The sequence below is a fragment of the Setaria viridis genome, chromosome 6 (genome assembly GCF_005286985.2).
Source record: "Setaria viridis chromosome 6, Setaria_viridis_v4.0, whole genome shotgun sequence".
Lineage (NCBI taxonomy): Eukaryota > Viridiplantae > Streptophyta > Magnoliopsida > Poales > Poaceae > Setaria > Setaria viridis.
Genome location: NC_048268.2, coordinates 28,965,223 through 28,987,292, shown reverse-complemented (window position 1 = coordinate 28,987,292; position 22,070 = coordinate 28,965,223). Strand labels below are relative to the sequence as shown.

General features: G+C 46.4%; 1 protein-coding gene across 1 annotated transcript; it reads right to left on the bottom strand.

The window, feature by feature from the left end:
* Positions 1 to 571: 571 nt before the first annotated feature.
* On the bottom strand, positions 572 to 20,885 carry LOC117859885 (protein ENHANCED DISEASE RESISTANCE 2-like). Its single transcript, XM_034743080.2, has 22 exons — positions 20,401 to 20,885; positions 19,492 to 19,566; positions 19,229 to 19,282; positions 19,078 to 19,143; positions 13,252 to 13,307; positions 13,081 to 13,157; positions 12,194 to 12,319; positions 11,190 to 11,224; positions 9,162 to 9,262; positions 8,926 to 9,021; positions 8,529 to 8,593; positions 7,794 to 7,865; positions 6,485 to 6,649; positions 6,192 to 6,397; positions 6,020 to 6,086; positions 3,733 to 3,908; positions 3,102 to 3,203; positions 2,098 to 2,145; positions 1,799 to 1,942; positions 1,621 to 1,716; positions 1,271 to 1,372; positions 572 to 822 (listed from the first exon to the last, which is right to left on the bottom strand). Exons 1-22 carry the CDS (start codon positions 20,671 to 20,673, stop codon positions 736 to 738), a joined length of 2,289 nt encoding a protein of 762 aa, XP_034598971.1. The 5' UTR covers positions 20,674 to 20,885; the 3' UTR covers positions 572 to 735.
* Positions 20,886 to 22,070: the final 1,185 nt, after the last annotated feature.

Genomic DNA, 22,070 nt, shown 5'->3' with positions numbered 1-22,070 from the left:
AAGGGAGTTGTAATTTGTAATAGAGGAAGTAGACGTAGAAGTGAGAATGGGTATTTGGGTGGTGTGGTGAGGCCACGAGTCATCGACAATCGCAGGAGGTTGGCGACGGCAGCGACTAGGGTTGTGTGGCAAGGGTTGATGCCGGAGGAACATAAAGATGTAGTTGGTATCATTTCTTTTTTTAAAAAAATGTTGTGAAATATATACCCCCAAAATATTATGAACTGCAACTACTGTTGAGCAAAGCCTTTATCTGCTGAGGCTGAGTCATTGACAAGCGCCGGGGGTTGGCAGGGGCGGAGGGGCAGCGACAAGGGTGCCGTGCAGGGTTGATGCGGCAGGAAGATAAAAATGTTTTTTTTTTTGAAATGTGGAAGATAAAAATGTACTTCCTCCGTTTCACGTGAGAACTGGCATGTACCATGATGACAACCGTGTGAACACGGAAAACATCATGACTTGATGCAACTTTTTAATCCACATGGATAACGAAAGCGGATCCATGATCCATCCCCGTCTCCTGTTCTTCTAATTCCAGTTGCTAATGACCAGCACGCTGAGATTTTTAGAATACTACTATAACATAACCTTTCATTTCTTCTATTTACGGAAGGCGTCATGTACTTATACCTGTACTCTGTACAACCCTACCTCTTCGGGTCTGCCAAAAACTATATACCTCTTCGGTGGGACAAGAGGAAAATTGCGAGAAGAAATGGAATTAACTTAATTAGATTAGATTGATACGGCACTGTCGGGATTCACGCGGTTCAGACGGACAGTGCCGAGGATGTACTCAGGCAGCTCTTTCTCTTCCTTTGCCTGCAAAGATAAAGCTGTTAGTACGGTTCATGTTATTGAAAGCAGAGCAAAATGAAGCCTTGCTAAATTCACAAAGCTGTTCTGAGGAGCATGGCATTGTCATTTAAAATGAGCCTATCCCTTGATGGAAACCCAAGTTTAAATTAGGCAAACATTAACAACCAGGGCTTCAGGGTTTTTGGTCTTTGTTTCTCCAGGTAAGCATTCAGAATGTTCAACAAAGTTTTTCCTTGGTGTTGGATATCAACAAAGTAGATACAGGAAGTTGGGAAAGTACCATTGTGGTACATACAGGAATGTCCATGTGAAAATGAGAATAGAACTACAGTATACGCTTTTGAAATCATATTTATCATGATCCAGTTAGGAATTGAAAGATTTATGGAAATAATAAAAGCACATAGTTGTTTCAGATCTGGCTTGTAAAGTAAGAAGGACTAAGGAGTACCTCAATAAGAATAGCGAGATCAACAACAATGCTTGTGACATATCCCAATACTAGACCAATAATGCTCCGTGCAACAGACGATGAACCAATGTCAACATCTATCTGCAAAGTAAATTTCCTTTTTAAGGCCACTGGGTCAAATTAAAATAATATAAAAATACAGTACGGAAACTAGGCAAAAGGTCAACAGACAGAAGCAAAATAAAATAGATATCATTATTCATCATATATGTACATTGTAGTTGTTTGACATTGAAACTTGCCACCAGGCACAGTTCTTCCCCTCTGCTAATTGTGCCTAAGTCAGCAAGGTTCAGTGATGAAGCTGGTTTTTTTTAAGAACTGAGTACCTCCAGAAAATTATCCTGGCGAAGATAATTGCACGTTACTGCTTTACCCAGAAGGCAAGCTTTCGTTCCAACGGCACGCTTTACCATCCAATAACCCTAAGATCATTTCATACATGAGCTCACATGACCAAATTATCACATGCACCGTAATATAATACATCAGCTAAGACATGCATACCTCAACAATGCTTGGTATAAGTTTAAATCTGGCATCTCGGAATGCATCATTTCCATCAATGAATCTACCCAACAAAGAATCTTTGTTAACTGGTCTCTCTGCCGCGTAGTACATAACCAAGTTATAATTTGGTTTTGCGGGAACCTGCATGTTTATCTTAGTCAATAAATTGCATATCATGTCCATCCACAGAAAAAGGGACGACAGATACACTCTAATGAAACATGACATGATGGTTTGCTGACCACGAAGCCAAACAATAAATTTAGACAATATAACAAACTCATAACCGTAATTACCTGCAAATTTATAACCAATATGAAAGGTATCTTCTTCGCAGCTTCTGACTGTAATGTAAAAATAGAAAATTAGGCACAAACTTGCATGTTAAGTCACAGAGTACAGCATAACATACAAGTTCCTATTGGATCATCATGTAATTACACAGCAAGAGTCCCTTATAAACCAGAGGCGGATCCAGGCTGCAAAGTGATTGTTGTCATCTCTACTAAACTATGGTTTCCCTTCACCTATAAACACTATTTTACAGTGGAAATTGCAGAAGATCATTGCTGTCATATGACAGCACAAAAAGGGCCTGGCTCCGCCAAATGCTAAAAAAGCACTAGCACTATTGCTTATTATATAGAGTTCTGTGTTTTAGCTTAAGGCTTCTGTTTGTTCATTTTGAACTAGTAACTACATCAATAGATTCCCAAAAGGGTAATTAGATTTGTGAAAGGGTAATGAAGCTTACAATGATGTTGAAGGTCCAACCTTATCCAACTCGATTGACAAAGAAGGAAGAAATCATTAAGATGGTCAACGAAATCAACAGTCCATAGGCCTATATGCTATTTCAGGTTTATCGCAAGAGATTAGTGCTAAACATTTTGTATAAGCTTCCAGCAATGCAGGTAGTTCCTAAGATATATAAATCTAAACAGAATGGATGATGTATGATAGTACCTAGGGTTGCAATTGAATCTTACAAGCTTCGACTCAAAAAGTGTTTGTGGCAAAGAGTAAATCTCGCACCAAACAAGACATACAAATTTGTATCTAAACTAAACTTGAGTTGACATGATCATAATATCACATGAAGACAAACGGAAATAATGCTTATGATGTGCAAAGTTGCTCTGATAGGTAAAAAGAAATACAAAGGGAGCGTCTGCACGAGCAAAAACTGTATTTTTTTGCATAGCTCAAGGTTCTCTTTTTTATGAAATATTGAATTATAAAAGCAGCAGCTGATGCCCGCCCATGCGGAACATCGGTAATGCTTATCATACTAGCTTACCTGCACAAGGCTTTTGGGATGCAAGGCAACTGAATCAAAGCGCTCATTAACCTTGAACCAATCGACTGCAATTAGCTTTAGAAGTGGATCTCCACCAACAACCTGTTTATATGCCAAAGTTAACACCATGAGATGTCACAAGTTAGCATTGAAACAAAGATACTTGTTATATAGAACAATGTCTGGCCACAAGGTGATCACTGTATTAATCTCAGGCCTTCTAGCTAATATAACACAAGACAGCAGATGCAGGTTAAGATTTCCCAATACAGCATCACTGATAAATAAAAGGTTCAGAAATCACAGGCAATCCAATAAGAACAAGTCGTGTATCCAAATTTGCATCGATTGTGCCTATTAATGCTTTAGCATGCTCAGATGTACTCCCTCCGTCCCAAATTACTATTCGCTTTGGCTTTCCTACATACATAACTTTAGGTACGTATCTAGACATACTATAGATCTAGGTGCATATCAAAACCTATGTATGTAGAAAAGTCAAAACGAATAGTAATTTGGGACGGAGGGAGTACTTATTCTTTTTAACTACTGGAGAAATAACTTTGGTCTCTTTCCACAATTCGTTTCATTATTTACTGCATATAAATTGTAATGCTCTCTCGGGTCGTACCTTGGTGTAATCTGTCAAGTAAGTCTTTCCTCTGATCATAAACTTCTCCCCACCAGGCGCACTCCAAGAATTTGGATCATTTTCACTTTTTGCTCTACGAAGGGTGCCATGGAACTGGCTGGGGTCAACAGTTACTGGACTAGAACTAGTAACCAATTCGCTGGTTTCAGCCAAAGCTGTAGGAAAAATTGAACCATATTTAAGATTTATGTGAAATAAAATGATTGCATTAAATGAATGAAATAGAACTAAACTAGGAAACAACAAAGATGAGTGGGGCACAAAAGAGAGATTATAATGAATTTTATGTTACAGTAGGGACTCTGGAGTTGGGACATGTATGCACAATTAATCTCCCTAGTTTCTACCACATCAGTGTTGGAGGTATGCCTTAGAGGCAATCATAGAGATGATGATACCTGATTGTATCCATGATTTGTATATTGTGTTCATTGAATATCCATTAAATGCTACTTGAATTGATCTGCAATTATGTGAATTGTATGTGAAACTCTTTACTTGTATGGTTATTCTAAAAAGTTGTCCCTAGTCGAAGTTCATGTGTGGACATGCATGAATATTAGACTAGTACATGTATTAGTTGATGACTATGTTTAACAAGTCATGTAGTCATGGACATGGAGATGTCAAACTAATAATGTAGGCACATGTAGAGACATGTACTAGGACTGACCCAACACGAGAAGTAGTTCTCTCTTTACACAATATGTACGCTTTGTCCTTAGACCTGAGATTGTCGCATGTACTCAAGATGTGGATCGACTTACTTAGGGGCTATCAAACGCTACACCGTAACAGGGTAGTTATAAAGGTAGCTTTCGGGTTTGTCAAGAAGCATATTGTGAGGCATGATCAATCAAGATGGGATTTGCCCTTCTCTGATTGAGAGTGATATCTCTGGGCCCCTCGAGTGATCGGATCCGAAAATGCATGGCCATGCTACGTACGGTTAAGAGTTATCCTACAAAGGATTCCGAATCACAGGATCGAGAAAGAGCGGTTGGCTTGGAGCTAGACCAAATATCGTGAGGCAAAGGGAATAGCATGTACGTGATGTCGTGACAATTCGTCTGATATGATCTTCGTGTGCGTATAGGAGTTGGCACGTCTTGCTAGAGGCCGCTACCGACTAATTGGGCCGAGTAGGAGTACTCGGGCCATGCCTATACGTATCCGAACCTATAGGGTCAATCAGGTTTAGAAGTACTAATGGGCCTCGGACCCAGAGGCCCGTCAGGAACCTCTATAAATAGAGGGGTGGGGCGCCCTAGGGTTTAATCCTTTTGGCCGAACCACAGCTGCTGCGCCTCCCACGCTCTCACCTGTTGCGACTCGCGGACCTAGCAGTCCGGCTTGCGACGCTTCCTCCCTGCACGTGTGGATACCTTGGAGGTGTTGCACCTGCAGCACTTGGACGAGCCACGACGAGCCGCCGCCGAGCCGCGGCACGAGGACAACCTTGCTGCACGTGGACGAGCTGCTGAGGAGCTGCTCGACGTCGACGTGATCGACTACGTGTTCGACTACGCTGATCGACTTCGCTGCCCCCACGCGATTCTACATCTTCCGCACTAGTGCGTCGAGTGGTAATCCCGTGATCCATATACGGCAGTTTTCCTGGTTTACGCGGTAGAAAAATTTTATTTTGCACTAGCGTAGCCTACCTCGTATCCCTATAATCAGTACATTTCAGCTGTGACCCCAAAAGGAAAATTAATGCATCAACACAAAGAAATAGCAATATCTACCAATACAGAGCCCATCTGTTGCAGCATTTTAGTGTAGGTAAATGGACAGTTAACTGTTGCCTTGCAACATTTTCCCATTAGACTTCAGTTTATCACAGAAGTTTCGTGTATCCATTTACTTGATCATCATTATAATCTACAATGATATCATTCTTTGGTCCATCATATTCTCTTTGTACTTAATTGCACCATATTCTTTCACCATCTTCATCAAATGTTGCACGTTTGCTCAGATATTCTGGATGGTTCACTTAAATTTTACTAGTTAGCAAGCATGTTGATTTCTTCTATATTATGGAGATACTACCATCTAAGCAGCAACTCTGCCTCTGCACTTCCACTACAAACTATTTCTGTGAATGGGCACACATATACCTGTATCTTGTACACACCTGAATACATGTTTCATGTTTGTGTGTGTGTAGGTGCAAGGATTGCCATGCCTAATTGTTTATCTGTAGGGCTTGCGAAACTAAAGTTAGATGCGTATATGTTATCAACATATGGTTAAAATTTACCTTTGGTTGTCTTTAATGCTAAACCTGCAATAGCCCATGACACATTCTTCAACTTCACTTTTCCAGCCTGCGCAAATATTATAAAAGGAAATAGGTCTTCATTTGTTTTATAACATAATAGGTCATCTGCCTTACGCAATCCTAATTTGTAACCATTTACCATGGTGCTCACCTTGGGAGTTGCGGCATCATCATCATCATCACTATCCTCATCTTCAAAGGATTCACCTCTAGCAAGTGCATCATAAAATTCATCACCAGGTTCGGAATCTTCAAGTTCACTCTGTATCATCAAAGGTTCAGATGCCTTTGACTTCACTACTGTTGAAGGCAAATCAGATGTCAAGGCTGGATTGGCTGCAAAGTACTCTCTTAGACCTGGCCATGGTACAAAATAAAGCAAGGACTTCACTACATAATCAAAATTAATTGATATTTGTTGCAACAGAAGCAGATATGACCAACCTGCTACTTGGCTGAGCAAAGCAAAAGGGATACTTTTGTCAAAATTTGAGGAGTGCCTTCTCTTCCATCTGCCCCAAAAACTTGGAGAAATCTCCAACATAAGAGTAACAACACAGTTTGGACTTGATCCTGATGTGTTCAACCTCCTTATTTCCCATGTTAATGCTGAAAGACGTAGCACAATTAATACATTTCAAGGCAATGTGGAAATCCAGTGGAAAGAAATCAGTCTAGGAAGTAAGAGGCAGTAGGGAGTTAGTCCTTAATGAACATTTTGGGTAAAGTGGTGTCAACCCATGTTTGTTTTTACTTACGCAAACTTAATACTACATTATGTGCACACACATGTTCAATTACAAGTAATTGTATAATAATCTTATTTTATCTAATCCACCATCAGCTGAATAATGTGGTGGCCAGATAAATTGGTTGGTTATAAACTTCTACATCTGGTATCTGGGCATAAGGTTTAGTGGGAGGAAATACAAAGAGTATATACATTGTACTTTGTGAAAAGATTGCATTTGAAAAGCAAACTAGAAACCTTGTGCCACAAGTATACACCCTGTGCAATTAGAAGACCAATCAGTAGCTTGGTTGGTTATTGCTTCCTGTTGAGAAGACAGCCAACCGGGCTCAAACCCAGGGCTCACCAATTTGTGGGTACCTCCCTGGGAAACTGGTTTTAGCGAGTTTCTTGGCTAGCCATGGTGTACCCCTCTACCTTAACCTAAACAATACCCAGGAATCTCTCCCATGGTCAAGAAAAAAAATAGAACAGGCATTTTCAGCATTTTAGAGGTCATCAGACAATATTGGTCATTTACGAGACAAAATTTGAGCTCCTTTCCCTCAGATGGGTTCTGATCAAGTCCAAGCTGTCACATTCAAGTCTTAAATTCACTAGCTGTTCAATAAGGCCCAGAGTATATGCACATTCACTAACACAACCATGAAGTTGGATAAAATGTTTGTCAGGTAATTTTTCTAGTTGGTGCATTGGTGGACTAAACGACCACAAAATTTTTCTGGAATTTAAGTTTCATACTAACTACAAAGTGGCAATTCGTCATTTCAGTACTGCAGGTATATCAATACATCAGCAATGTGCAATGTCTGGTCAGAGAAACTTACATATATTAAACAAAAAGCTAGATTAGTTAATTTTAGGTGTTCAAACTTCTGAACATGCTTATTTCACAAAGTCGAGGCAAAACAAGCTGAAAAGCTAAAAGGTGCGACCATAATGAATACTTCATGTTATGATACTGAAAAAGCAACAAATCAAAACAAGAAAGGTTAATCTTACGGTTGATTTTTGTACGTTCATAACCATGCTTTGGAGGTCTTTCGTTGTGACCAACAGGACTCTGCAAAATGGCTGCATAAGAGAAAAGCATGCATGACTAACTCAACTCTGAGCCTGTAAAGCATACAAGTGGTGTCCTATGGATATCACTTGCTGTATGCGCTACCAATTTCCTTGATAGTCACAACAGGATCTGTAATTACACATTTTATGTACAGCGGTATCCTCCCTTTTTTTCTGTGAAAACAGTACCTCTTTTATAGTTCACAGGAATTCTTACTTGCATCCTACCAGAACTAGAGAATTTAGAAAAATTTTTCTATAATACACCCATGTAAAGCAAAGTTACTACCAGGTTCAGCTATTTAAAATCAGGATACCAATCAGTTACAAAACATACAGGCAGGTCCACGGACCATGACTGTTACAACTTACAAGACAGCAGGAGTTTGAGTTAAAATCAGTCAGGGTTGCAAACAACACAAATTTAGTTGGGGGTGATTTCCACTTATTATCCCATGTAAGATGTTTTATCATGTATCCCTAAAAAACATCTGAAGAAAGTTTGTAAACCTATATGTGAATCGACATCATCCATATTCGGAGGCTGATACAATAGATTGAGTTACTTACTATCATGTATCCCTAAAAAAGATCTGAAGAAAGTTTGTAAACCTATACGTGAATCGACATCATCCATATTCAGAGACTGATACAATAGATTAAGTTACTTACTATATGCTCCATCTTGTCCACGAAACCATTGTCTGGAGAAAACAAAATCCTTCTTTCCTTTCCACCTGAGAACAACCTCTAGAAGTGTTATCTTCTTACAAATTATTCAAATGTGAACAATAACAACCCACGGCTCAAAAATTGAGCTTACAAAAGTTCGACTATAAAGAACATGTGTTTTTTACAAAGATGAAGGATAAACTGGGAAAACACAAAAAAGCCGTGCATCACTAATATCAAGATTTGTCCAAACCACAAAACGGCTATTGATCATGCTCAGAAGATCTAAATAGATGTTTTACACTTCTGTGTACTCGGTAAAAAAGATAATGCTTACAAATAGAAGGTTTCTGGTTGCATCAGAATCATAAATCTAAAGGTAATGAGAGGAAAGTACCAATTTAAATATTTGGGTTCATAGGTACCATAAACCACATCGCAGTATCCATCAATTGTTTCCACCAACTCCAAATCAGCTGTCAACATATCCCACCTGCATTGGATAAAAATTTAGTAGATCTAGCTACTGAGTTTGTTTTTTGTTTCATCCACAAGAGAACAAAAAGTTAACATATGTTCCAATGTAAGGTGCAGATCTATGTTCCATAGTTGCAAAATCAGCTGCTAACTTACTCGTATCGCTTATGCTTATCAAGATTGAGCACCACTTCAAACACAGTATCAGGATTTGCGCCAACCACCCCAACAGACTTCAGAAGTATTCCCTTTCCACCCTGCTAAAAAAGGAACATCATTACACATTTTCCGCAGAAAGAGCATGTTGAAATATAGATTGAACAGCAATTAACAGAATAGAGTGGGAAAACATAAAACATGAATTCAGAAACAATGGTTTTTCCTCTCTTTTTTTTTTGAAAACTGTACAGCGGGGGAGGCCCCCACTGTGATAAAATATATTAAAAAGGAAGAAGAAACTGTACAGGGATATAACAAAAGGGGCACCAAAGTACGCTAAAAGGATAGAACAATGGTTTTTCCTGGTTGTTAGACATGAGTTATCCACTGCATAAAGATGGATGATCTCTGCATTTCACTCAGTGAAGTGCCAAGAGGTAGCTCGAGTTTCTTTTTGTGGTGTTTTCTCTAGGAAAAAAAAGTTTGATTGGTAATTCAGTGCAAGAAAATTTGGACAAGTCAAATCCTGATATGGAAATGGGAGTTGTTTGTGCTGAAATATATGCTCGTGTGTATAGACTAGAATGTGGCCCATAGCTCTCACTGTATATGCATCAGAACCCTAAGAGTGTGACCACATAATCGAGACTCATAGAAAATTTAGACAAGTATAAGGCAAATATATGACGCCTATTTAATTGCCATTGCATATTGCTCACTGGGGGGTTACTTATTTGTTTAACAAAGATAGCCCAACAAAGTGACAAAGGAAAGGACTATGAGAAAATGGATAGGTTCATTGGGAACTTGCAAAGCTACAGTAATATTCCATATGTTTTGTGCCCAAAGCCATCTGATCCGCAAGGCCCAGCCAAAGGTCTACATATCCAGGTGCCTCAGAAAGCTCAAGCCCTGTTTAACATGGCAGTAGTCTCAGTGATTGGAAATGGTGAGACAATTCTTTTCTGGAAAGATAGATGGTTGGAGGGGAAGACTATGGATGAAATTGCCCCAAATCTGTTCCAGACTATTCCTAAGAGAATTATCAAAACTAGAACAGTCGCTCATGCTCTTTCTAATAGGCGTTGGGTGTCAGATATTAGAGGAGGCCTCTCAGTTGAGGTCCTGGTGGAGTACCTGCTGCTTTGGGACCAATTGGACGGAGTGGTTTTACAACAGGACACCCCGGACCACTATCGTTGGAAGCTGACCCAATCTGGTATATACACCAGCAAGTCGGCATATGAAGCCTTCTTCATTGGCTCTATCAAGTTTATCCCATGGAGAAGAATTTGGCGAAGTTGGGCTCCTTTACGCTGCAAATTCTTTGTTTGGCTGGCCATTAAGCAGAGGCTTTGGACTGCTGACCGGCTGGCCAGTAGAGGGTTGCAGCATCCCCCCGCCTGCCCAATGAGTGATCAGGTGCAAGAAACAGCCCATCACTTGCTGTTATCCTGCGTACTTACTCGACAGATCTGGTCTTTGGTCTTCTTACATCTAAATCTGGTCGTTGATGTGCCGGCTGATTCATCTAGTTTCTCGGCTTGGTGGGGAAGAGTAATCAGAGCAGCACCAAAAGAGTTGCGCAAGGGTTTGAATTCTCTCATCATTTTGGTGGCGTGGGAAATTTGGAAGCATCGAAATTCCTGTGTGTTCAAAGGCGCCCTCTCCCTAACACCCAGGTGCTCCTTCAGGCAATAACAAATGAAAGCACCCTTTGGTGCTTGGCAGGAGCTTCTAAACTCAGAGAGCTGCTAGCTAGGTCGCTTGCACCAACTGCTTAGGCTTGGTGTTCAGGGTCTCGTTTTACTGTTTATTTGGCGCTCTAGTGGTAGTCTTTTGGTGGGTTGTGTGTGTTGTGTTTTGTGTGTGTTGGAGTGTGTTCTGTACTTAGTTTGGGGGGTTCTCCCCTTCTCTTTACACTTTCTATTCTCTCTTAATGAAATGACATGCAGCTCTCCTGCGTAGTTTGAGAAAAAAAATATGCCATATATTTGAGCTTAATAAGGAAAATAGCTTTCCCACCTTTGGGTTTGCAATATCTTCAAAAATTCTGATACCTGCACAGATATGGAACTGATATGAGACAAAGATAAGTTGCATATGACTCATCATAGCCACTCAACTTTTTAATATTTCCATTTGCCTCTAAGAATATGAATAGCAGAATCAAAGGTGATGCACTTAAAGACCATGCTATTAACCCCTGTTTTCTGTGAAGCACATAACCTACTTGGACATTATTTATGCTGTTAATACAGGTTGCATCACAAATTCAAATATTAAGAACATATTCTGCTCTGCAGATGGTAAACTTTAGAATTGCCAATATTATATTTACGAAGGCAAAAGAGCTGAAGAAGAAGAAGGGCTTTGTAGTCTAACCGATTGTCGATTATGAAATAACACCATGTCAGCAAGACCACCTGACTGTATATTGACCTAATCAGCTAATCTAAGTTTGCTTCTTGTGTTTCACAACATTTTGCCTCACTATTTTTTCAGCTATGCAGAAGACTGAATTGGGGAAAAAAATATACCTAGTACCTTATTCAGGAATAGAAAACCAAGAATACCGAAATATTAATCAAAATATTTTAGGATCAGTTGTAGTTAAAATGGTGCAGCAGGGTACATATTGTCCACTGAGTTGAAACTGTCCTGATCATGCATGTGCCGTGGATGGTTGAGGAGGTTCAATTTCATGCGAACCCAGCAAAACTTGGTTTTGCTTCATTTTGTGTGGGTTCTCTTGCATGCAAACTATCCAAGTTAATAAATGTCTTACAAAAGGTGCCAAGTGGCCATGGTGACTGTGCAGTGAATTGTACGTTCAGAACCATAGCTTTTTCTTCTTTCCAGAAAAAAGAACCATAGCTTTTTTCCCAGGATCAGTTATGTTGTTTCACCAAATAAAAGCACAGTTGGATAATCATCCATGCTGCAAAGGGATTACTAGAGAAAATACAGGAAGCTGATATAAATTATGTCTAAGGTCCGACAGGAATAGTATAAAGAATTAAATATACCATTAAATGTTCGAACATATCTCCATTCATGTGCTTCAAATGCATCTCCAGTATCACCTCCAAAGTTTGTATTAACCCTTTCCTGGTTTCGAAGATCTGAAGACTGACGAAGGAGCATTTCTGGCCCTGCAATGAAAATGTAATAAAAATCAACATAGGTAAGGAAAAGATCTAACTCACCATTAGCTTGTCATGGATAACTTTAACTGAAAAATATGCATGGTTTATGTACTGATTATAGTTGGTAAATATTTCACAATTGAGTTAACTCAAATGTTAGATGATTCTACAAGCAAGTAGCTGAAAAGGACTAGCTGAATAATCTCCTTTTCCACCACATGCCCAAGTGGAACTTCAACCTCCTTGCCATGTTTGGTGGCTTTGGCCAACATTGCCATCAATCTATACTGTGCCTCAGATCTTCCTCTATGCCCAGCCTAGCACCCTATCTCGCAACATCGGATCTCGTTGGCATGTTTTGGCCTGCATTGTCATCCTCACATTGCGCCCTCCTGGACAAATATTCGCCGCTCGACTAGAAGAGACTGCTATATCGACAGCAAGGTAGTGTATGGATCTCAAGCAGAGTTTGCTACAACCTCCTTTGGTGATGAGAATGGAAAAATTGAAGGGATGTAGGGGCGATATGAAACCACACACAAAAAAAAATAAAGAATTTAAGGTGGGAGGAAGTCATTGGCACAGTAAAACATATAGCTAGAAGTAAATCGCTTAATCTGTTTGCAGTGTTTTTTCCCATTTTCTGTATGTTAGAATTGTTTTAGGGAGGTGAAAAGAGGAGCTGGGAATGAATGAAAATGTCAACACTAACAAGATGGCCTTTTCTAGTATGTAAGATAAGTTAACATTGTAGCTTTAACTCTTACCTTTACCAATCCTTACGAGTTTTCCCAAGCCCTGTGCATATCTCCTAACCCGAGGCCGATGACCATCAAGATTAATCCTACAGTAGTAAAATAGTTATATGATGTCAGGGTTTCAGTGTTTCCTTAAACAGAATTATTCATGAACCAGAAAAGGATAACTGGAAATCATACTCATTTTCATTCTGCAATCTGTTCCAGCTAACCCCTCTCATCAGGTCTTGGTCTGCCTGTAAGAAAACATCATGAGAAAAGATGAGTTAAGTGAAACAAACATGAACGAATCAAATATAACTGTGATTTAATGTAAACAGTAATAGACTAAGTCGTGTGTGTTGGGTGTGCTATCTATCTATCTATCTATCTATGTGCCTGTGTGCACCTTATCTCTTTAGATGCTCTTTAGATGCTTTGCTTAGCTTCTAAGCCTATATGTACCCATGGTTGGCCTATATGTACCCCAAACTGCCCCTTTGTGGGTGTGGTTAATGGAAAAGATCATTTTGGGCCAACAATTGGTATCCAGAGCTCCAGGGTGGTGGTGGCAGGCGCGTGCAGGCGGCGCGCGCGGGCGGCTGCGTGCGGGTGAAGGGCGGCGCGGCATCTACCCCAACCCATGGCGGGCGGCGGGTGGCGCTGGCCCAGCGGCCGGGGCGGTGCGCGCGGCCGGTGCGCTACCAGTGGCCCCGGCCCGCTTCCCGATGCGCTCGCACGCCTCCTCCTGTGGCTCGGTGACGTCCAGCGCATGAAGGAGGGCGGCGGCGGAGCGACATGAGAAGGCAGCGGCGGAGCGGTGCCGGGCGCGGCGTGCGGCTGCTGCGCACGAGGAGAGGCGCGCGGCTGCGAGGCGTGAGGAGGCCGCGGCAGCGAAGTTGCGCTGTGCGACGCCGAGGCATGGGAAGCGGCTGCGGCTCGAGCAGCGCGTGCAGTGGCCATGGAGACCGCGGCAGCGCGAGCAGCCGAGGCAGCCTGCCTCGCCGACGAGGAGGCGCAGGCGGCAGCGGCGGCCGCTACCCAGTGGCGTGTGGAGGCGGACCGGCCGCGCGACGAGGCAGAGACGACGCGCGAGATGGCGCGGAGCGACGCGGAGGAGCTGAGGCGCGCGACGCAGGGCGTCAATGCCGAGGCGCAAGGCGGCCGTCCCAAGCTGGAGGAGGTGGATCAGCGGCAGAACGCGGAGGTGGACCGATGGGTCCAGGACCCGCGTCAAGGCATGGATGGCGGGCGTCCTCGGAGCAAGAGGAGCTCCGTCCACGAGTCTGGCCTCGACTCCGACTACGACTCCGACCTCGACTCCGGGCACTGACCCCCGAAGGTCGTGAAGACCATCATCCGGGAGTCCGTCGGCAGCACGCAGTGGCCAATGTTGATGAAGACCAACTACTTTGAGTGGTCCTCGCTGATAAAGGTGAAGATCCAGGTGCGGGAGATGTGAGACGCGGTCCAGTACGACGACGTCGACAGCCACGAGGACCGGCGAGCGCTCGAGGCGTTGCTTGCCGCGGTCCCGATGGAGATAGCGGCGAACCTCTCGAGGAAGAGGACTGCCAAGGCCGCCTAGGATGCTATCACTGCGGCCCGAGTTGGTAGCAACCGCGCCCGCAAGTCCACCCTGCTGAAGCTTCGGCAGGGTGGGATCGTCTGGCTTTCGAGCCGGACGAGGACGTCGACGACTTCGCCCTCCGCCTCTCCAGCCTGATGCAGCAGCTGGAGCGGTACAGTGACGACGGGATCAACGAGAAAGCCGTTGCAAAGTTCTTGCGCGTCGTTCCGAAGAAGTACTTGCAACTCACTATCTCCATTGAGACGCTGCTCGACCTCTCAGTGCTGTCGATCGAGGAGCTGACAGGGCGACTCAAGGCGGTCGACGATCGCGAGGAGCTGACGTCTGGCGGGCCCGTCACCATAGATGGCAAGCTCCACCTCATTGAGGAGCAGTGGCTCGCCCGCCAGAGGGAGCGGAAGAAGGGGGAGCCTTCTTCCTCGACAGGCGCGCAAGGCGCGAGGAGGTGCCCAGGGCGGCGCAGCCGGCGAGTGCAAGCTGGCACGAGACGACACGTGCCACAACTGTGGCAGGACTGGCCACTTGGCCAGGGAGTGTCACCAGCCGAGGTGCAGCCAGGCCCACGTCGCGCAGGGTGCGGAGGAGCTGGTTCTATTCCTAGCTCACGGGAGCATCGAGCTACTTCCAACGGCATCGGCCACGACGGCTCTCCTCCACCTCGACAAGCCGCACGCACACGTCTTCCTCGGCAACGGTACCAACAACGACAAGATCGACGGCTGATTCCTCGACAGTGGTGCCACGCAGCACATGACTGGGCGCAGGGAGTACTTCTCCGACCTGAACATCGACGTACGCGGCTCCGTCAAGTTCAATGACTCTTCGGCCGTGGGCATCAAGGGCATCAGCTCCGTCATTTCGTCGCCAAGACTGGTGAGCACCGACTCCTCATAGGAGTCTTCTACATCCCGCGCTGAGAAACTCGATCATCAGCCTTGGACAGCAGGATGAGAGTGGCTCGCGCATGGAGATCGAAGGTGGAGTGTTCCGGATCTGGGATCGACGACAGCGCCTACTCGCCAAGGTGGAGAGAGGGAGCAACCGCCTCTATGTCCTCTACGCGGAGGTGGCACAGCCCCTCTGCCTTGTTGCTCGCCACGACGACAAGGCTTGGTGGTGGCACGAGCGCTTTGGGCACCTCCACTTCGAGGCCCTGAAGCGGCTCAGCACCAAGGAGATGATGCGGGGCATGCCGTGCATCGACCACGTGGAGCAGCTCTACGACACCTGCGTCGTGACGGAGCAGAAGCGACGCCCTTTCCCTCGCCAGGCGAGCTTCCGAGCCCAGGAGTGGCTTGAGCTCGTGCACGGCGACCTCTGCGGGTCGGTGACGCCTGCTACACCTGGAGGGCAGCACTACTTCCTACTACTCATCGACGACGTCTCCTGGTACATGTGGGTGGTCCTCCTCGACACCAAGGGAGTTGCTGCGGACGCCATCAAGCATGTTCAAGATGTTGCGGAGAACGAGTGCGGCTGCAAGCTGCGCGCGCTGCGCACCGACAACGGCAGCAAGTTCATGGCGGCTGAGTTCGCATTGTACTACGCCGACGAGGGGATCCAACGCCACTACTCCGCGCCGAACACCCCGCAATAGAACGGCGTTGTCGAGCGACGCAACCAGACGGTGGTGGCCATGGCCCAGGCTCTCCTCAAGCAAAGGAGGATGCCGCCATCTTCTGGGGAGAGGTGGTGCTGACGGCCGTCCACATTCTCTACCGCTCGCCCACCAAGGCCCTCAACGGTATGACACCATACAAGGCTTGGCATGGGCACAAGCCGACGGTCGCCCACCTCTGCGTCTTCGGTTGCCTCGTGTACATCAAGGAGCTGAGCCATGTCGTCAAGCTCGACGACAGGAGCACCCCAGGGGCGTTCATCGGTTACGCTGAAGGGGTGAAGGCCTACCACATCCTCGACCTGGAGACACAGCGTGTGCGCACGGCGCACGATGTTGTGTTCGACGAAGGGTGAGGTTGGGCGTGGGGCAAGATGGTGGATGACAGCTCGACTCCGACGTACGACAACTTCACCGTCGACTACGTCCACTTTGAGGGAGCTGGGGGATTGCGCAGCTCTTCTTCGCCGAGCGTGCCTACCCCGGTCCCCGGGTCTCCACCGACTCCGGCGAGTACTACTCCAGCTGCGACAAGCTCTCCATTGCCACCACCACAGCCGGCCACGCCACACTCTCCTGTGACGGCAGCTACTTCTCCGGGCACGCCTGCATCAGCACCAGCTCACGACGAGCACGACGAGCACAGCCCGGTGGAGTTCACCACTCCGCTCTCTCACGACGAGGATCGCGTCAACGCGTACCACGACGGTGAGCCTCTGAGGTATCGCACCATGGAGGACATTCCCAACGACCAGCCGGTGCCGGGACTAGTGCCTCACAACTTGGAGGCAGAGTTGCACCTCACGTACGACGACGGGCAGCCTCGCTCCTTCGCTGAGGCTGAGGGACATGCAGCATGGCGCGCCGCGATGAAGCTGGAGATGGAAGCTGTTGAGAAGGACCGGACTTGGGAGCTAGCTGATCTTCCTCCCAGTCACCGCACGATCACCCTTAAGTGGGTGTACAAGCTGAAGAAGGATGAAGCTAGTGCTACTGTCAAGCACAAGGCTCACTTGGTGGCACGCGGGTTCGTGCAGCAGGAGGGGGTTGACTTCGATGATGCCTTCGCTCCTGTTGTACGGATGGAGTCTGTGCGTCTCCTCGCGTTGGCAGCCCAGGAGGGCTGACGCGTCCACCACATGGACGTCAAGTCGGCGTTCCTCAACGGCGACTTAAAGGAGGAGGTCTACATCCACCAGCTGCCGGGATTCGTCATCCCCAGTAAGGAGGAAAAGGTGTTGCGCCTGCGCAAGGCCCTCTACGGCTTGCGAAAGGCACCGCGAGCTTGGAATGCCAAGCTGGATTCCACCCTAAAGACTATGGGCTTCGAGCAAAGCCCAAATGAGGCGGCCGTCTACCGGAGGGGCAACGGAGGCAATGCCCTGCTGGTGGGCGTCTACATCGATGATTTGGTGATCACGGGCACCAAGGACGAGGAGGTGGAAGCGTTCAAGGAGGAGATGAAGGCCACCTTCCAGATGAGCGACTTGGGGCCTCTCTCCTTCTACCTGGGGATCCAAGTGCACCAGGACGACTCCGGCATCACATTCCGACAGACCGCCTACGCCAAGCGCGTCGTTGAGCTAGGTGGGCTCACCGACTGCAACCTGACTCTCACTCTGATGGAGGAGAGGCTGAAGCTACACAGTACCGGCGCCTTGTGGGGAGCCTTCACTACCTCACCCACACGCAGCCAGACTTGGTGTTCTCCGTCGGCTACGTCAGTCGGTTCATGCAGCGACCGACGACGGAGCACCAGCAGGCCGTCAAGAGGATCCTCCGCTACGTCGCGGGAACTCTCGACTACGGCCTCCACTACCCGAGCTGTCCCAGGGCGGCACACTTCATCGGCTACAGTGACAACGACCACGTCGGTGACATCAACACCAGCAAGAGCACGAGCGGGATGCTCTTCTTCCTTGGCAAGTGCCTCACCAGATGGCAGTCGGTCAAGCAGCAGGTGGTGGCCTTGTCCAGCTGTGAGGCCGAGTACATTGCTGCTTCTTCCGTTTCGACTCAAGCTCTCTGGCTCGCTCGGCTGCTCGGTGATCTCCTTGGCAAGGACGCTGAAGCAGTGGAGCTCAGGGTGGACAGCAAGTCCGCTCTGGCTCTGGCGAAGAATCCCGTCTTCCACGAGCGAAGCAAGCACATCAGAGTGAAGTAACACTTCATTTGAGGTTGCTTGGAGGAAGGGAGCGTTAGGGCGAACTACATCAACACCAAGGATCAACTCGCCGACCTCCTCACCAAGTCCCTTGGAAGGATCAAGTTCCAGGAACTTTGCTCTAGGATTGGGATGGTCCAGCTGCTGCTCAAGACATGCAAGACTTAGGGGGAGATTAATAGATTAAGTCATGTGTATGTTGGGTGTGCTATCTATCTATCTATCTATGTGCCTATGTGCATCTAATCTCTTTAGATGCTCTTTAGATGCTTTGCTTAGCTTCTAAGCCACCTACCCATGGTTGGCCTATATGTACCCCAAACTGCCCCTTTGTGGGTGTGGTTAATGGAAAAGGTCATTTTGGGCCAACAAACAGCAGCAGCTGCAAATTTAATGATCTGAATGCAAGTTTAAATATTGTTGTATAATTTCAGCCATTTGCACATCTTTTGCTATTTTATGACCAACATCAACAGGAGCTGTACCAAACCACCCGAAAAAAAGTCTATCGGCAGAAGTGCCTTGAGCATTAGTATGGTTCCACATGAAAGTTGACCCTAAATTGCACAAGGGTATAGAGGATGCATCCATAAACACACTAAATATACCTAAATAATTGCAGTTAACTTTTTATAGTATCTGCTAAATACCAACCTGTTGTTTGGCTTGTTCAAATGCTTCAATCCATTTCCGGGCTTCACCAGGAGTAGCACATGCTATCTATCAAAACCACGAAAGCAGTAACATTTAGTTGCTATGGAGGAATGCTGTTTACAGATTTGCATGTACACCATAAGCTGAGTACCTCTCCTTTCTTTGTTTGATCCAACCGATTGTACAACCTCAGGACATAAACATCCTACATACAAAACATAGATCGGTTATTTGTTATAATAAGAAAATGAGACCTACCTGAACAAACCAAATAGCACCAAAAGCTGTTTATTTTTCACATCGAAATCACTGAAACAATGTAATGGTTCCTAGAGTTCATGTAGTGATGAAATAGGAACACATAGTAGTCATGTCATCATGAGTCTAGGGACTAAACAAAGGTTGAACAGTTACCCCATGATTGACCCTCCGGCGACCAAGTTCCTCCACCATAAGGGTGTGACCAACAGCACCCTTTCGGATAGGTTCCTAAAACAAAGTGTTTAAGAAGAAATAAGCCTCTGTAAGAATTTTTGAGAGAGAATCGTGAGGAGCCACTTCATGACATTGTCTCCAACTCTCCAAACATAGCTCTACCCAACCATATGGCAACCTTGTGGCCATACGAGAACACCAAACATAACTCGCTTTATGGATATGTATACCAGCATGAATACAGGCAAACTAGGAACCCAAACAAGCCCTAAACGCAAATCCCACTCAAATGCGCGTGTCCTGAACAAACAGAACCCAGCATATACAAGTTTCATTCAAAACTCTAAATGAGACAAGCCAATCACCATGAAACAGCACATGATCAAAGCAACTACAACCCAGACATGTGCCCCCAAATGCACATTTGTGTTTCTCCTAGCAGACATATATTGGTGACACATTTTTCTGCAAATCCATGCATTCTACTACCGGATCAAACCAAAACTTGCCAAACCAAACTACGAGCCGCAAGCCAAGCCTAAGGAATTCGAGCATGCATTGCTCGATAATTTCATCTAAATTCCCTCAACAGGTTCAAACCAAACTGAACAATGACGCATACACAAACTCAACCAACAATTGCTGCAGACAGCACAAAACCGACAAGTCCGGCAAGGATGCTTTGAGCTAGCCCCAACCCAATAGGGCCAGACCACACAATTTCGAGCCAACCCCCACCCAGCCCGCAAAATCCTGACAAGCTGTAACGCAAAAAATCCGCGAGAAGCAACGCATCCATCGCACTCGCACCCATCAGAACCGAGCACGGCAAGCGGAGCGGGAGGGAGGGAGAGAGAGAGAGGGGTGTGGAGCGGGGGAGGAACAGACGAGTCCCGGGTGGTCGTGCGGGTCCCGCTTGTACATGGCGACGGTCCTGCCGCGGATGACGAGGAAGCGGAGGTGGCAGTACTCGTGGCCGATGGAGTTGACGCCGAGGTGGTACACCCACCCGGAGTACTCCGCCGCGCTCCGGCCCCCGCTCCCGCTGCCGCTGCTCCGGCTGCCGAGGTCCGGCGACCCCGCCTCCGAGAGCTCCACCTCGGACACGTCCCCGGGGCCCGCCGCCGGCGGCGGCGTGGGCGGCTTCGCGGCCGTGGCCATCTCAGGCTGCGCGCGCAAGGGAGCCGGGGTGGATTCAGACGGGGAAAGGCGGGGGTAAAAGTGGGAAAGGGACGGACGGAATTTTCGAGTGGGAGTTGTGCTCCTCGGTTCTGATGTCGCGATTACGGGGATTTTGTATGGAGGACTTCGGGGACGGAAAGCTCGAGCTCAGATGTTACTGCCCCCCTCACGGCGAAGCCGCTGCGCTGGAAAAGTAGCCGTTAGCGTCGAGGTTCCCCCATGCGCATGCATATACAGATAGGCCTGGGTTCCAGAGAACTGCAGCAGACTCAGAGCCTTCCTCCCCAGAAATGCGATGCGACCCCGTGTGGCCGTGTCCACCACCGTCGCAACAGGGCGCGTGAAAGTAGCTTTTGCGCACGCGGTGTGCACCTGGGGAACTCGGAGATCGCAAGGGAGAGCTCAGACGAAGTCGCCAATGGTAAAGATCCTTAGCCTTTGCGATCGGCCATCAGGTGCCGACACCGAGCGTGCATTTACATTTTACCCCCCTAACGACGCCTCCTCCACGGTCACTGTTCGTAAACCGTAGCAGCTACACGTTTCATCCAGAATAATAAAACAGCTACAGGTGCCATCCCGAATGAAACGGCTACAGGTGTGAGGCTCCCCGGCGTGATCATGATCCGGCCGGTGGTCTGGTCTCAAAGCGAGAGTTGCCAGCTGCCATCGCCAGCATGCGTGCATGGTCCCGCTGCGCTGCTGCACTTGGACGCTTCTGATCCTTGCGCTTTCCGTTGGCCCACCAAGCGGGGCCCCTCTTTCAATCCGAAGGCCCCACGTCACGGAGCTGGATATGATGCCCGACCACCTCGTCGTTAGGCCGCTGAGATCGCGCACCAAGCCACCAACCACCGTCGTCCTCGCTGGATGGGGAGCCGGGAGCGTGATCGACCTAGCTTGTTATCTTGTCTGTGTAAGCACTCGCAATGTCATTATGGGGCGTTTGGTTCATCTTGCTTATTTTTAGTCCGTGTCACATCGAAGATTCAAAGACTAATTAGGAGGACTTAATATAAGGTAATTATAAAACTAATTGCACAGATGGAGGCTAAACGGCGAGACGAATTTATTAAGCTTAATTAATTCATCATTAGTAGCAACACATTGTCAAAGTATGGACTAATTAGGCTTAATAGATTCATCTCGCCGTTTAACCTTCACTTATGTAATGAGTTTTATAAATAGTCTACGTTTAATACTTCTAATTAGTATCTAAATATTTGATGTGATGGGTGCTAAAAATAAGTCAAATAACCAAACGGGCCTCTGTCAAACGAGGGAATGGACCGGAGAATTGACGGATTTTGATCGAGGAATCGACCAGGGAAGCCGTAGCTTTCATGACAAACCAGGTGTGTGCAGCCGAGAAGCGT

Excerpts from the sequence above, each read along its gene's own strand:
- LOC117859885 (XM_034743080.2), bottom strand. The coding sequence starts at position 20,673 with ATGGCCACGGCCGCGAAGCCGCCCACGCCGCCGCCGGCGGCGGGCCCC. Across the intron at positions 8,594-8,925 it reads GAACCCAAATATTTAAATTG|GTGGAAAGGAAAGAAGGATT; the intron begins GTACTTTCCTCT and ends GGTTGTTCTCAG. Across the intron at positions 1,717-1,798 it reads TTATACCAAGCATTGTTGAG|GGTTATTGGATGGTAAAGCG; the intron begins GTATGCATGTCT and ends AAATGATCTTAG.